At 42.5% G+C, this 13,829-nt stretch overlaps 1 protein-coding gene across 1 annotated transcript in view; it reads right to left on the bottom strand.

Annotated features, from left to right (window-relative positions):
- Positions 1–13,829, bottom strand: part of LOC126470927 (uncharacterized) — a 447,426-nt gene that overhangs the window by 168,168 nt on the left and 265,429 nt on the right. Inside the window, exons 3-4 of the mRNA XM_050098954.1 lie at positions 13,075–13,264; positions 7,453–7,597 (exon numbers count right to left, since the gene is read on the bottom strand). Of these exons, the coding sequence (XP_049954911.1) occupies positions 7,453–7,597; positions 13,075–13,264 (335 nt within the window). The remainder of the gene's footprint in view (positions 1–7,452; positions 7,598–13,074; positions 13,265–13,829) is intronic.

The following is a 13,829-nucleotide window of genomic DNA, read 5'->3' as shown; positions in this document are numbered from 1 at the left end:
GGAATCTCCTTGTCACTGATGTTAGACAGTTATAATCCATAGGTCAAAATGAAACCAAAAGTTCTCAGAAAAGATAGGGTGCCAGGAAGTTTTGTGATAAGCTTTCAACCGAACTGTAAGAGAGAAGGCAGTAAGTACGCATAAGCAGTTCCATTAAAGATTGGTGTTGTGCTGAAGTGACAGCGTTAATGTCGCCACGACGAATGGAACATTTCGGCTTGCTACGTGGCTAAGCAGATTCAGAAGGATGTGGATTGCAGTAGGTACTGGGAGATGAAGAAGCTTGCACAGGATAGAGTAGCATGGAGAGCTGCATCAAACCAGTCTCAGGACTGAAGACCACAACAACAACAACAACAACGTGGCTAGAATGTCGCTAGACTTTGTATAGGCTGTCGGCATGAAAGGCCAACAGAAGATGAGGAAATACGCTGGATGAACTGCAGTAAATCACTCGCCAATTTGATGGCGGACAGTAACATCTGATAATCAGTTATACGTTTCAGATCCACCAACTCACGGTAGGATACAGATGCTAAGTTCCAATTTGTACCTTTGGTTACCACGTCTACAGGGGCATAGAGATTACAATAGTTTTAGAAACACCGCTATCAGGCGATGAAAGGTCGAAGAGAAACACAGTTGGAGCATTGAGCCGCTACGCACGTTGGTAAAAGCTAATGTCAGGGTCGAGAACATGGGAAACCACATAAGTCGATGTATGCCACTTAACGATGTGGCACCTTTAAGTCAGGCGGTGAATGATTACGTGATATGAAGAGGGGCACCTGACAATTCGTCCATCTCTTACCACCGAAAGATGAAGGAACCTACCGCCTGAGCACGTGCAGACGATTCTTCGCGTTCGGCATCCTGATGTTTATCCGTACTTTGACAAGATGACGCATAACTCCATCTCCTCGATGCGGTACTTGACTGTGTCTCAAGCTGCTACACTTGTTACCCCTAGAAAAATCCGGTTCTCCACATATCTGTTAGTAAACTGGCTGCAACGGAAGCGCTGATTGATGAACAACTATTTATGCTTTCTGTCTTACTTTATTCACAATTTCATTTGCTTCTTTGTACTAGCTGCACTTCCTTTTTTGTTTTACTAGCATTTCGCCCACACACTGAGTTTTTGGTTCATGACTGGCTCTGCCCTCCATCGCTCTGTTTCTCATTGGTGCTTATGCCATTCATATGAACTTGTACGTTGAGGGTGGGTAGGGATGGAATTTGGACTACTTTACACTTGAACTGATAGTAAACAATTCCTGGTATGGGGTGGGGGTAAGGAGTTAAATTCAGCTCCCTGGGACTGGCCGTGTAGAAGAACTCGCCATTTCTACATCACGTGGAAGCATCTAAAACAGAGGTTAGTGACGTAGGCCTGTTTGTTGCTACATGGATGTGTAGAACAACAGAAGCACCTCGCCCGTGCTAGGTGCTGTGTCTGCAGTTCAACGACTGTGAGTCACAGAGACGGCTGTTATTGTCCTGGACTAGAACTTTGGTTGCAGCTCTTGTCGTTACACTGCCGTCATGTTCTTCTGCAGTCCAGCATTGAGCCACTGTCACATTTGAAAGCCCCAAAAATCTGGATACTGTACGATTTCACCAGCAGGTCACTATGACTCACTATGAGGTCCCTTTTAAACTGTGATGTGCTGATAATGTTCTCTCATACGAGTGTAAGGCATCTCCGTGTCCTTCACAGATACCACTCAACACTGACGCTATTCCTGCCCCTTATGTATCCCACATAATCTGCATACCTGCCAATGTTGTGGACGTCTATGAAGTTGCACTGATATTCCACCATGGCTTCTGGGTGCTTCATTTATACATCTGCATCTACATAGCTACTCTGCAAAGTGCCTGGCAGAAATTTCATCGAACCACCTTCACATTCATTCTCTGTTATTCCAATCTCGAACAGTGCGCGGAAACGAAACACATACATGTTTCAGTGCGTACTCTGATTTCCCTTATACTCACCATACTCAACATGATTTCCCGAGGTAGTGTTACAAGGCCTTCTGTTGTTCCTTATCTATACAAACGATTTAGGACTCGTTTTGAGCAGTCGTCTTAGGTTACCTGCAGATGATGCTGTCGTTTATCGTCCAGTACAGTCATCAGAAGATCAAAACCAATTCAAGACGACATATATAAAAATCTGTATAGTGCGAAAATTTCAACTGACCCTAAATAATGAAAAGTGTCAGGTCATCCATATGAGTTCGAAAAGGAATCCGCTTAACTTTGATTACAAGATATGTCAATGAAATCTAAAAGCCGTAAATTCAACTAAATACCTAGGAATTACAATTACGAACAAATTGGAAAGAACACAAAGAAGATGTTGTGAGGAAGGCTATTTTCCAGTCTTTGGGTACGGATGGAGCTATTGCATCAGCATACTTCGAAAGGGACGTAATTGATATTGATTCTGCACCGTAGCACTTGCATTTATCTTATGATTTAAGTTGCTTCACTGCTCCGAAAATATCTGCTACTAAGTTACTCATATTGGCAGCTGTTCTTGGTTCGAATTCTAGAGGATTTACTCTGTCTTCTTTGGTGAAGGAATGTCGGACTTACTTACTTTACTTTTTCGTGTCCGGAGATTTCAGCCCAATGTCGGGCCAAGCCCAATGTTTCTCTCTTCTCAAGCCATAGTTCGTCAAGGGTACACCTTGTGGGGCAGATGGAACACTGTAGAAGGTGTTCCATATCCTGAACTTCACCACAGTCGCATTTTCTGTCTCCTTCGTTGTTGAAGTCCCATTTGACTAGGTTGGCTTTAACTGGTGCTACTTCTGTTCTGATGCGGTTTAGTGTTCCCCAAATCTTCCAGCTTGATGTACTGCCGCTGGGTATTTCTCGTGAGGCAGGGTAGTCCTTCGGAGGCTCGTTCAATTCACTAGTGAGAAATCTCTTGCGGGATTTAAGTCTGCTACGTCCACATGAAGAGCTATGCAGCGGGTGGAGCTCGTCGAAAATCTGTTTAAATTTTTCTTTATGTTCGTGCGCAATTCTTCGGGATTCAGGAGATGAGAATCCAGCTGCTTTGTATATTTTACCAAGTGGAGTGGGTTTAATGCATCCTGTTGTTAGCCTGCATGTTTCATTAAGGACTGTAGTGACTTTTTTGGCATGTGTGGATCGAGACCATACAGGGCATGCATATTCTGCCGTGGAGAAGCAAAGGGCTTGAGCAGTTGTTCGTAATACAGACCGACTAGCTCCCCATTTACTATTCTTCTGTTATCTTAAAATATTGTTCCTGGCAGCAACGTTTTGGCAGGTTTTTTCACAGTGATATCTGTACGTCAGTGATCTATCCAGCACGACAAGAAGGTATGTTGGTTTGTCCGTATGATCCAGTTTGTTGCCATTCCAGGTGACGTTCAGCTTCCTGTTTGCCTGTTTTGTGCGGAGGTGGAAAGCGCTAACGTGTGTCTTACATGGATTTGGTTTGAGGGAGTTCTCTTTTTAGTATTCATACATTACGTGTAGCGAGGTTTCTAATTTCCCTTCTACTTCTTCGAAGCTAATTCCTTGCGCTGTAATGGCCAGATCATCGGCATACAAGAAATGGGTAGTGCGTTCCGGTGTTGGTTGATCATTGGTGTATAGGTTAAATAGTAGGGGGGCCAGCACACTGCCCTGGGCGAGACCGTTCTTTTGTCGACGCCATCGGCTTTTTTTTTCGTCCAGCGTTACATACAACTGTAGCAGAGATTCAATTATTTTTGTGAACTGATGATCCTTAAATGTACAGTACAATTTTTCCATGAGCTTTCTGTAGTTGACGGTGTCGTATGCAGAACTTAAGTCCACCAATGCTAAACCTGTTATTTGTTTGTTTTCAAACCCTTCGTCTATGTGTTCTGTGATTGCTACGATTTGACTGGTGCATGATTTCCCTGGTCTGAATCCAGCCTGTTGGGGAATGAGCTTTTGGTCTGCGATATTTGCTATGCGGTTTAGGATAATTCGTTCGTACAGTTTGTACAGATGGCACAGGAGTGCTATTGGGCGGTAGTTCTTCGGTTGACCTGCGTCTTTCCCAGGTTTCAGTAGCGCCACTACCTTTCATTTCCTCCACATCTTTGGGATCTTACACGTTTTTAAGCAATGATTAAAGAGCTGCAGGATCCATTGCTTGGCACTAGGTCCGAGCTGTTTGATCTGTTCCACGCATATATCGTCGACTCCCGCTGATTTCCCGTCTTTCATTGAGTTCATTCCATGATTAAGATCTTTCATGGTAAATGGTATTTCGAACATGCTTGACTCTTGACTCTGAATTCTGCTGATTTTTATTTTCTGACATTTCTTGTTGGGTTTTCCATTTAGTAGAAGCTGATGGGCAATTTGATTGGGTGTTACTGAAGAGTATTGTTTAGCTGTCCCAAAGTCACAATTAAGTTTTTTTATTAAGTTCCAAGCGACTTTGCTGCTGTGGGTCATATCCATTCTTTCCAGAGTTTCGACCCATTTCCTTTGTCTTGATTCACTAATCATTTCCATTAGTGTTTCTCCACATTGGACTACTTCTTCACTAAAGGGGTCCTGTTCGTAAAGCATTTCGTACCCCCTCAGGATGTTCTTTGATTCGTCAGAGAGACCTGGGATGAAATGCTCTCTGCAGCCTCGGGGTATGTGTCTTCGAGAAATCTTTTGGAGGGTCTCTACGAAAGTTTGATAATTTTCTGGAATTGGTTATAGATTTTTTTATTTCTGCATCCAGTTCCACAGCATATTCTGTCTATTTAGCTTTTTTAAAGTTGAAGCGTCTGCGGAATGGTATTTTCGTTGTTCTCAAAGCAGCGTATATTTGGATTCCGATAGGTCGGTGTTGTGTTTTAGGAAGAGGTGCGCATGCAGTTTTTAAGCATCGGTCTTCCACGTTTGCGCTTACAAAACCAATATCAGGGTTGTATTCGCGCTTCCAGATTTTGCTGCTGAACGAGCATGGTAGCTTGGGATCGTGGATCAGGGATAAGTTATTTACTTCCGCCCATTGCTCTAATTTACGTCCGTTGTCGTCTGTATATTTGTAGCCCTATGATGTGCTGTGGCACTTGAAGTCTCCTAAGATGAACTGTGTTTTCTGGTTGTTGAAGTTTGGCGGCAAAGTCAAGTTCAACTTCTCTCTGGGCGGCTTGTATACTGACGTTACGTTGAAGGTTCTACACTCGACAGTCAGTAATTCTATGTTATTGTATGTAGTTCTGTTAGATGATATTATCGCCATATCACGTTTTGTGAAGACAGCGCTGCCATATTTAGGATGTGGATTTTCTATGGCTAATTTCATTCCTTCTATTTCTGGTCTTATTGCCCCTTCTTTCTTGTGTGTTTCTTGTATACACAGTATGTCCCATTTGTGCGTGCGGCAAAGTTGTGATATGATTTGTTGTTTGTTTTTGGTGATACCCTCTACGTTTAGGCTTGCAATCGTCAGAGTTGGCTCTCAGAAGGGCCCACTCTTTTTGCTTTTCCGGTGTTGGAGGGATTGGCCGTTGTCTTTTATTGCAACGTTGTCCCCCGGAATGTCGGAAGGCTGTGTTTGCTAACTCTATTTTTGCAGCACTTTCATCGATAGTGTTTCCATTGCTATCGTACAGAGAATACATTGACTGTGTCTTGGCGCTAGCATACTTTATATTTGACCACAATCTCTTTGAATTTTCTGCAAGGTTTTCATACGAAGTCTCGTTGTGGAAACTATTATAAGCTTCTCACATTAAAGTCTGCGCTAAATTTCGAGCTTCTGTAAAAGATCGCCAATCTTGGGGTTTTTGCATTCATTTGAACTTGGCGTGCTGTTTTCGTTGTTTCTGTAAGTGTCCAGAATTGTTTCGTGTACCATAGAGAACAGCTCCGTCGTTTGTTAATTTATTTAGTATAAATCTTTCAACTGCTGTTTCGACTATTTCTTCGAATTCAAGACACATCTAGTATACAATTACATTGTTAATTTGGTAGGAGTGTAGATCTCTCTGACTAAAACGTCAAGCTAATATTACTTTCTTTTTTGATTAAATGCATTTTTCGTTTATTCTTTGATAATTTGTGAGTTACGGTATTCAGTCTCGCTACTACAACGCTGTGTTCACTAATCCCTGTATGCGTTTTGATGCTCGTTATTAGCTCAGGATTATTTGTTGCTAAGATGTCAAGTGTGTTTCCACGACCGTTTACTTCGCTAGTGGGCTCAGGAATTAATTGCTCGAAATACGTTTCTGAGAATGCGTTTACTGCAAATTTCGGATGATATTTTATGCGTACTTCCGGACTTAAACACGTACTTTTGTCAACGTGTCAACGGTAAACTGAAGTCACCGTCAACTTTAATTGTATGAGTCCTGTACAAGTTTGAAATTAAACTGAAGTTTCCTTTGCACATTTCTGCAATTGTATCGTCTGAATTGGGAGAATACAAGTATTATTTCATTCCTGTTGCCAGGAATGACGTGCACCAACACTAATTCACAGGAACTATCTACAAAGTACTACAATTTCATTACAACATAAACTACTTCTAACGTCAACAAACACGCCACCGCCAACTGTATGTAGCCTATCCTGTCTGAACACCGTTAGGTTCTTCGCAAAAATTTCGGGTGAACTTATCTCCGGCTTTAGCCAGCTTTTAGTACCTATAACGATTTGAGTATTACCGATTTCTATTAGCACTTTGAGAGCAGGTACTTCCCCAACACAGCAACGACAAATTTTATAAGGTTCGTAGATCTACTATCTACCCGTGTTCGACGTGCTCACTTCGACACCTAACCCTTACTGTGTTTCCCCGAGGCCCTCTAAAAAACCTCCCAGTGCACGCCACAAATCCCGCTACCCGTGTAGCCGCCTTCCATGAGTCACTCGTTGTATTTGATGCCATTGAACAATATGTAGATGACTTGGACTAGGCTCTGTGAGCCGTGGGCCGCGGTTGAACGATCAAGGATCGGAACTTCTACGCATCGTGTTTAGTGTCATATGAAGTATATGCCAAAACACATCGTCACTTTTGTGATGGTGAAAGACATCGCCTCACTAATGATATTGCTCACAACTGTATAGTCAAGAATGACCAGGCTCCCTGTCAGTTTACAAACCAAAGTTCCCAAATCTCCTTCCAAGAATGAGAGTACAGAATGCTGTTGACAGGCAATCTATCAGATAGAGATTTGGAGTTCCGTGGATACATATCCATACTTGTACTTTAAATAGTTGATTACTGCGTTAAGTAAAGCGGGTTTCATTGTTTATTTTATCACCATTTTCTACATTCAATACCTATTATTAAATAGAACTCAGCTTAGATAAAGTACGAAGTGATGACCAATCCAGCATTTAAAAGGAGGGTACAATGAGCCGAACTGTGCTGTTCTGCTAGGCAAAGTACACGGAAGGAAGGTTGTTAGATACCTGACTGACAGTGAGGAGATCCCGAGGCGTACAGTAGGGAAACTGAACACCCGGCAGAAGTGCCTGGGCCAGAGACACGTATACCACAGCCTCTAGCAGCGAGTTGCGCGCTGACACTGCCAATGTGAAACGGTTGTCTTCAGGCCTGCAACGTGAGATAAAATACACCTAAGAGAGATATTAGTACGTGTTCCGATCTGTGAAAGCAATAATGCTTAACCCAAAATTTTGGTGATCACCATTGTTTTCTTTTCTGGAACGGTAATGTGATCCTTTAACAACAGCTGTCATTGAACAATACTTTCTCTCAAATTCAGCTAGGGCCTAGTGCCAAAAACAAACATTTCTCAATGTGTGCAACTGTTGCTTATGATACAATTCAGTAATCCATATTTTTGGAACACAGGAGAGAACTGAATGACATGATAAACAATAAGCCTTCGATTGTGTCTCTACTCACCTTTGTTTCTGTAACATATTACGTTGTCATCTCTTTAAACACTCTGTGTTAACTGTTGCGGAAATATACCACATGTTCCTTTTGCGGTGGTTACTCGTGCGTACCTTGTGATTAGGGTTTTGGTCCCATACTGTGTAGAGGAATAAGCTTTTCCACACGTGAATATGCCAGATGGTTGAGTCACGTAACAAAAAAGTTCAAGAACATAAAATAATTTTACGGTCACCAGTGAGGAAACATATGGCTTGTTTATTTCAAAGTTATTACGAGAGACTATTCCCAGACGAAATGCTAGGTGACTGAAAAGCCAGCAAACGAGATTTCGTTTGTAGTGCAAAGGCCTAAACTAAGAAATGTTTGCTTTCGACCTTTCCAATGGAAGTACTGTCACTCTAGGATCAACTGCGAGATGCATTCACACGAAGCACGTGCAAGTCATACCAAACGGAGCCACTGTGTAAAAGGGAAAAACATCAACAAAATATCACAAAATTTCTTCCATATCTCTATTTCACTAGAAATTGTCAACACATTTTCTTCCCATAAATTTTCTGAATCACTGGCGAATATTACTTTTCTAGTTAATTAAGTATATTCGACGAACTCTTTATCCCAAATATTACAAAATTTAAGAATCTTATCACACTGACTAAGTTCCCGTGGTTTCCCTAAACGACTTCAGTTAAATATTAGGATGACTCCTCCGAAAAAAAAAAGACCTCCTTATTTCTCTTCCATAAACACTAGGTTCAGCTGGGTGCACTTTTTTTTAATTGCTGCATTCTGACGAAACTCTGAAATCTAAAAATATGGCTAATAACACGTAAAATAGAAAAGGAAGGATGATACAAATGAAATAGAAGTCTGTAGTTCGTCAACTTGGACGTTACAGCGATCAACTTTAGAAAATACCCGAACGAACGCTGTTATTACCTCTTTCTCTTTCTGTCGCGTGCACAGACACGTCGTTCCTGTCATTCTGGCACGCCTTGTATGGTAATACTCACAAATTCTCGGCGCATAGCTACCCTCTGATCGACAAACCTTCAAAGGATATATTGAAAAACATGGAAAGAAAATTATGCAGGATAAAGAATAATAATAATAAGAAGAAGAAGAAATCACGATAACACTGAAGCATACTGAGAGAGCTGTTAAATGATTAAGTAGCTCATTGGCAAATAAACTGGTGGCCATTAAAACTGGAACACAAGGAAGAATTGTAAATCAGTATTTTACAAGTTATGTGGATACAGTATAATAGGAAGAATATATTGCCATTTGAGAGTGCAAAGGGTAAGGAATTGAGTACACAGTGTCACATTTAGGAGAAACAAGGGCTCTAACCTGGGTGGACATCTAGTCGATCTGAGCTGGGATGACTGATACAAGTATTTCATTCCACACTACTTCAGCCCTTTATCAGAATCCATCAATCTTAGTGGCTGGAGAATGGTGGCGTGCCGGTCACTCGACAACTCATGATCAGACGTTTTCATTGGGTGAGACGTTTGAAGAACGTGCTGACCAGGACAGCCTCTCTACCGTGATAGGTCAGAACAGACAAGGAAAGTGTGGTTTTGCGTTAACTTGTTGAAAGGTAATGTCTCAGAGACCTCGAAAATAGGACACAGCTACAGCCACCAGAATTTTCGTTCTTCTCTGAGACCCTACGCATGGAGACTTCCATCGTGATGTTGTACGCAAAACACGGATTCGTTTGAAAAGACGACATAGTGCCGCTCCTGTATGTAGTTTTTTTGTTGGACGCACCACTGTCGGTATGCCTCCCTCTGCTGCCGCGTCAAGGGAAGCTGCAGTAACGGTCTCCGTGCAGACAGTCCGTAGGCTCCAGACGTTTTCGCACTGTCAATAGTGAGACTTGTCTTGCTACAAACTAGCCCATCTCCTCTTGCTATAAACACGTCCATGTCCTGACACAAGCTGCATGGCGTGGCTGTACAATTTTGTGAAAAATTGGTGTGTCCTCTTGAGCGCTAGTCGCGTGCAACCATTGAGATCCTGCACGGCGCTGAGTATGGCCCTCGTGGATCCTTCCGTTCCATATTCGCACGACAGCCGTGTGGTCCCAACCAAACGACTGGAATATCGCGGAAAGATGAACTGCACTCTTCGATAGCCTGTGAACCTGCCGCCGTTGAATTCCGACAAGTGCTGATAAAAATTTACCTTCCTATAAAAAAGCATAACATGTTCTTCTTACAACCAACCAAGATTCAAATGCCATTTCTGAATATAAACCCGCTGCTTAAATTTTGTTGTTTCATACTGACGGCATTAGTCTTACCTACTTTGTGTGATTGTGCTGAAAGCTAATCATTTGCATATCGAAGCATGTAGTAGACTTCACACCACTACCAAATGTGTGAGTGGGTTGATGAGGTCTTAAATAGTAGTACTCAGTACGTTGTCCTGGATAGCAAGCGTACATCAGAGACGATGGTGAATGAAATGGATTCACATATGGTGAACACATATCAGCGTCAGCTTCTTGTGATAAATGAAAATTTGTGCCGGACTGGGACTCGGTGATGGATTTCCCGCTTCCCATGATCACGCCACCTGTGCTACTCCAAAGCCCTATATCTCACGCAGTTCCAGTCCAAATGCTCCTACTTTGCTGAAACTAAGCACAGGAAGCCATTCGTTACTATTTGGCATCGTCATATTAGTACCGCCAGGCGTCATTACATTAATAATGGTGTCGGTAACTGTGTTGGTGCCATAACTGTAATCATGCATGCCTGAAGGACACTGTATTCTAATAAATTCAGTTACAGCGTCGACATAGACACTGTCACCATTAATGATATAACTGCGCTTGACGGGGTTAAAATGACGATACAATATAATAACCGAGGTCTCTCTACGCTTAGTTTCACGAAAGTTAAAGCTTTTTGACTGTGAATGCGTGACATATGCAGCTTCGGACGAACCCTGAGGACGTGCTCGCTTAGCAGTGTTAAAGGCCACTGCTCATGTTGGGTGGGAAGTCTGGGTTGGACTTCCAGTGCGGCACAAATTTTCATTTGTCACAAGTAGCTGACGCTAATATGTATTCACAATATATGAATCCATCTCATGACTTTCAGAGCTGCTAATCGTCAAAGACAGTGCATACATTTCAGAAGGGCATTACTGTATTGTAATAAATATAATTACTGCTTCAACACGGGCATTGTCACCTTTCAGGACAGAGGCAAGGACATCGTCAGGAATGCCTCAGGGAAGTGTGATTGGACCACTCTTGTTCTCTATATACTCGAACGTAAACGATCTGCCTGATAGCGCGAGCAACATTTTGCTACTGTTTTCTGATGACGCTGTAGTGAGTGTATGGGAAATTGTCGTCGTTGAGTGACTGTTGGAGGTTACATGATGACTTAGATAGAATTTTTATTTGGTGTGATGAGTGGCAGGTTTCCCTAAATGTAGGAAACTCTAAGTTAATTCGGTGAGTAGGCAAAACAATGCCTAAACGTTCGAATACACTGGTTCACTGCTTGAAACAGTTACGCCATTTACATATCTAGGCATAACTTTGCAAAGCAATATGAAATGGAACGATCACGTAAGGACAGTAGTAAGGAAGGCCTCAGTTTATTTGGAGAATTCTGGGACAGTTTCCATCATCTGTGAAGAGGACCGCGTATAGAACAAGAGTGCGGCCCTTTCTTGAGTATTATTGTTTGGGACCTGCACCACGTCAGATTAATGGAAGACGTCGAAGCAGTTCAGGGGAATCCCGCTGTTAGACCAACATGTGAGTATTTCGGAGATACTTCGTGAACTAAAATCCGAAACCTTGGAGGAAAGACGGCATTCTTTTCACAAAACACTACTGAGAAACTTCAGGGTACTGGCAGTTGCGGCTGAGGTGCAAAATGATTGTACTGCCGCATGCGTACATTTCGCGTAAGCATTGCGAAGGCAAGAGAAATTATGGTTTGTGCGGAGGCAGTCGCTTACCCTCGCTCCATCTGCGAGTACAGTAGCAGTGGTACAATGTCTCCGCCACGCTCCGAATAATGGCTTTCGGAGTATGTATGTAGCTTGAAACACGTATGTAACATAGCAGCGATGGCGAGGCATTGTAGCATCTGTGACCAGAGAGTATGCGCTTGACCGCGCGAGTGTTGCGAGCGGTTCTCAGTCTGTCAGTCAGTCGTTGCGAGTCTGTCAGTTCAGTCGTTGCGACTCTGTAGCTCTGTCTAGTTGAGAGCAGTACTCTGTCAGTAGTCGTCGCGTGCAGTACGCTAGTAGTCGTCATGCAGAGCAGTCGGTCAGTGGTAGCAGCCCAGTGGGGTTGCGTGATGTGGTCTGGCGACAACACTGGTCAAGATGCTGAATGAGGTATACTGTTAATTAAGATAATCATCGGATAATGTAAAGTTTTAATTATTGTAACTAATTTTCAACAAGTGCCCCCAATAATAACTTTGATTTCAAAAGCAATTTTACATAAAATTTTCATTTAATTGAAGTAACTATTTCGTTCCACTTCCCCTAAACAAAAGTTTCAGTTTTCAATTGGATTACAAAAAAAAAAAAAAGGGAATATTATTATTTGCAATGCAGTTCCTCCAAGCGGTGCGCAACAACAAGAGCAGAAATTTGACTAGGTGTAGTAATGAGGTAAGAATTTTAATTTTGATTTTTTGCACAGGGCCAAAGACCGATATTTCGGTTTAATTGAATCATTATTATCACTGAGATTTTCTTATCACTGAATGGACTTTAATTTTTTATGAAGAACTTATATTTGAGTCAGATTGCGATTCTCACTTTTATTGTCATTAAATTTAATTGCAGGGAGGTTACGTTTGGCTCCCATTTCTATTAAGTATTGTCTTTACAATTCTTATAAATTTTTGTGGGGAGGTTACAAGCTGTAGAATGTTGTTGCATGTCACCTTCATGGTGTTGCCATTTTAATGGCCAGCAGTGTAGCTGAAAAGTGAATGAAGTTAAATAGCGTTGGAAGATTGTGAAACTAGTGCTATGACGGTTCGTGAAATGAAAACTGATAAAGGTTAGCAGTCTTCTAGTAGCGGGAAAAGAAAATGTTATTTGCTACGGTGTAACGAAGTTGACGTGGTAAGTATATGTAGGTGCGGCAAGCCGTAGGCGGTGGTACTGACTGGGAGTCGAGCTCGAGCCAGGTGCGCGTAGCGTTCTCGAGGCTGAGGACGGCGTCTGCTGCGAGCGCGGCCGCGTCTCGCCACTCGAGGTGCGCGCCGGCCAGCGTGTCGCGGTAGCTGCGCGCCTGCTCCAGCTGCTCCTCCGCCGCCTCCTCCTCCTCGCTGCCGTGGCTCTCGCCGAACAGCGAACCTGTGTACCACACAGTTTGCTAAGCAACTTTCTATCTATACCAGTAACACACATCGTAACGTAATTTTATCGAGACTACATCTAAGCTACCACGTCACAACCTACTACAAAAAGTTTCAGTTTAAGGGCGTTGCTTCAGCGTCTACCGGGTACTTCTCCTATGGGTCGTCAGCAGCATTTTCTGTGGTGTTTCTGCAGATATTTTAAATTTAGTTTTTGCAGTGTGTAGCTGGAGTCAACCCAAACTAATGCTACTCATCTTTCATAAGACGCCCAACGACGACGAGAAACGTCGGTTTGTTTCCTGCTTCAAACAAAATGATTTTTAAATTGAAATTTAACCAACACATTAGACAGAGCGGTCTCAAATTAGTCTAGTGCGATATTCGTTTTATCGATACATATTAACAGAGATAGTAGAACACGAAGAATAATCAATACTACAGCAGCGACTGAGCAGCGCTTCTGCGTTGCGTTAGCAGTCGTCGCGGGCCAGGGCGGTGCTGGTTATTTTTGTATTTTACTGTTCCTGTTAAAAGATATCGATAAAACGAATATCGCTCTA

Source organism: Schistocerca serialis, chromosome 3 (assembly GCF_023864345.2).
Source record: "Schistocerca serialis cubense isolate TAMUIC-IGC-003099 chromosome 3, iqSchSeri2.2, whole genome shotgun sequence".
Taxonomy (NCBI): Eukaryota; Metazoa; Arthropoda; class Insecta; order Orthoptera; family Acrididae; genus Schistocerca; species Schistocerca serialis.
Note: the sequence above shows the minus strand (reverse complement) of the source record. Positions and strands in the feature narration are given on the sequence as shown.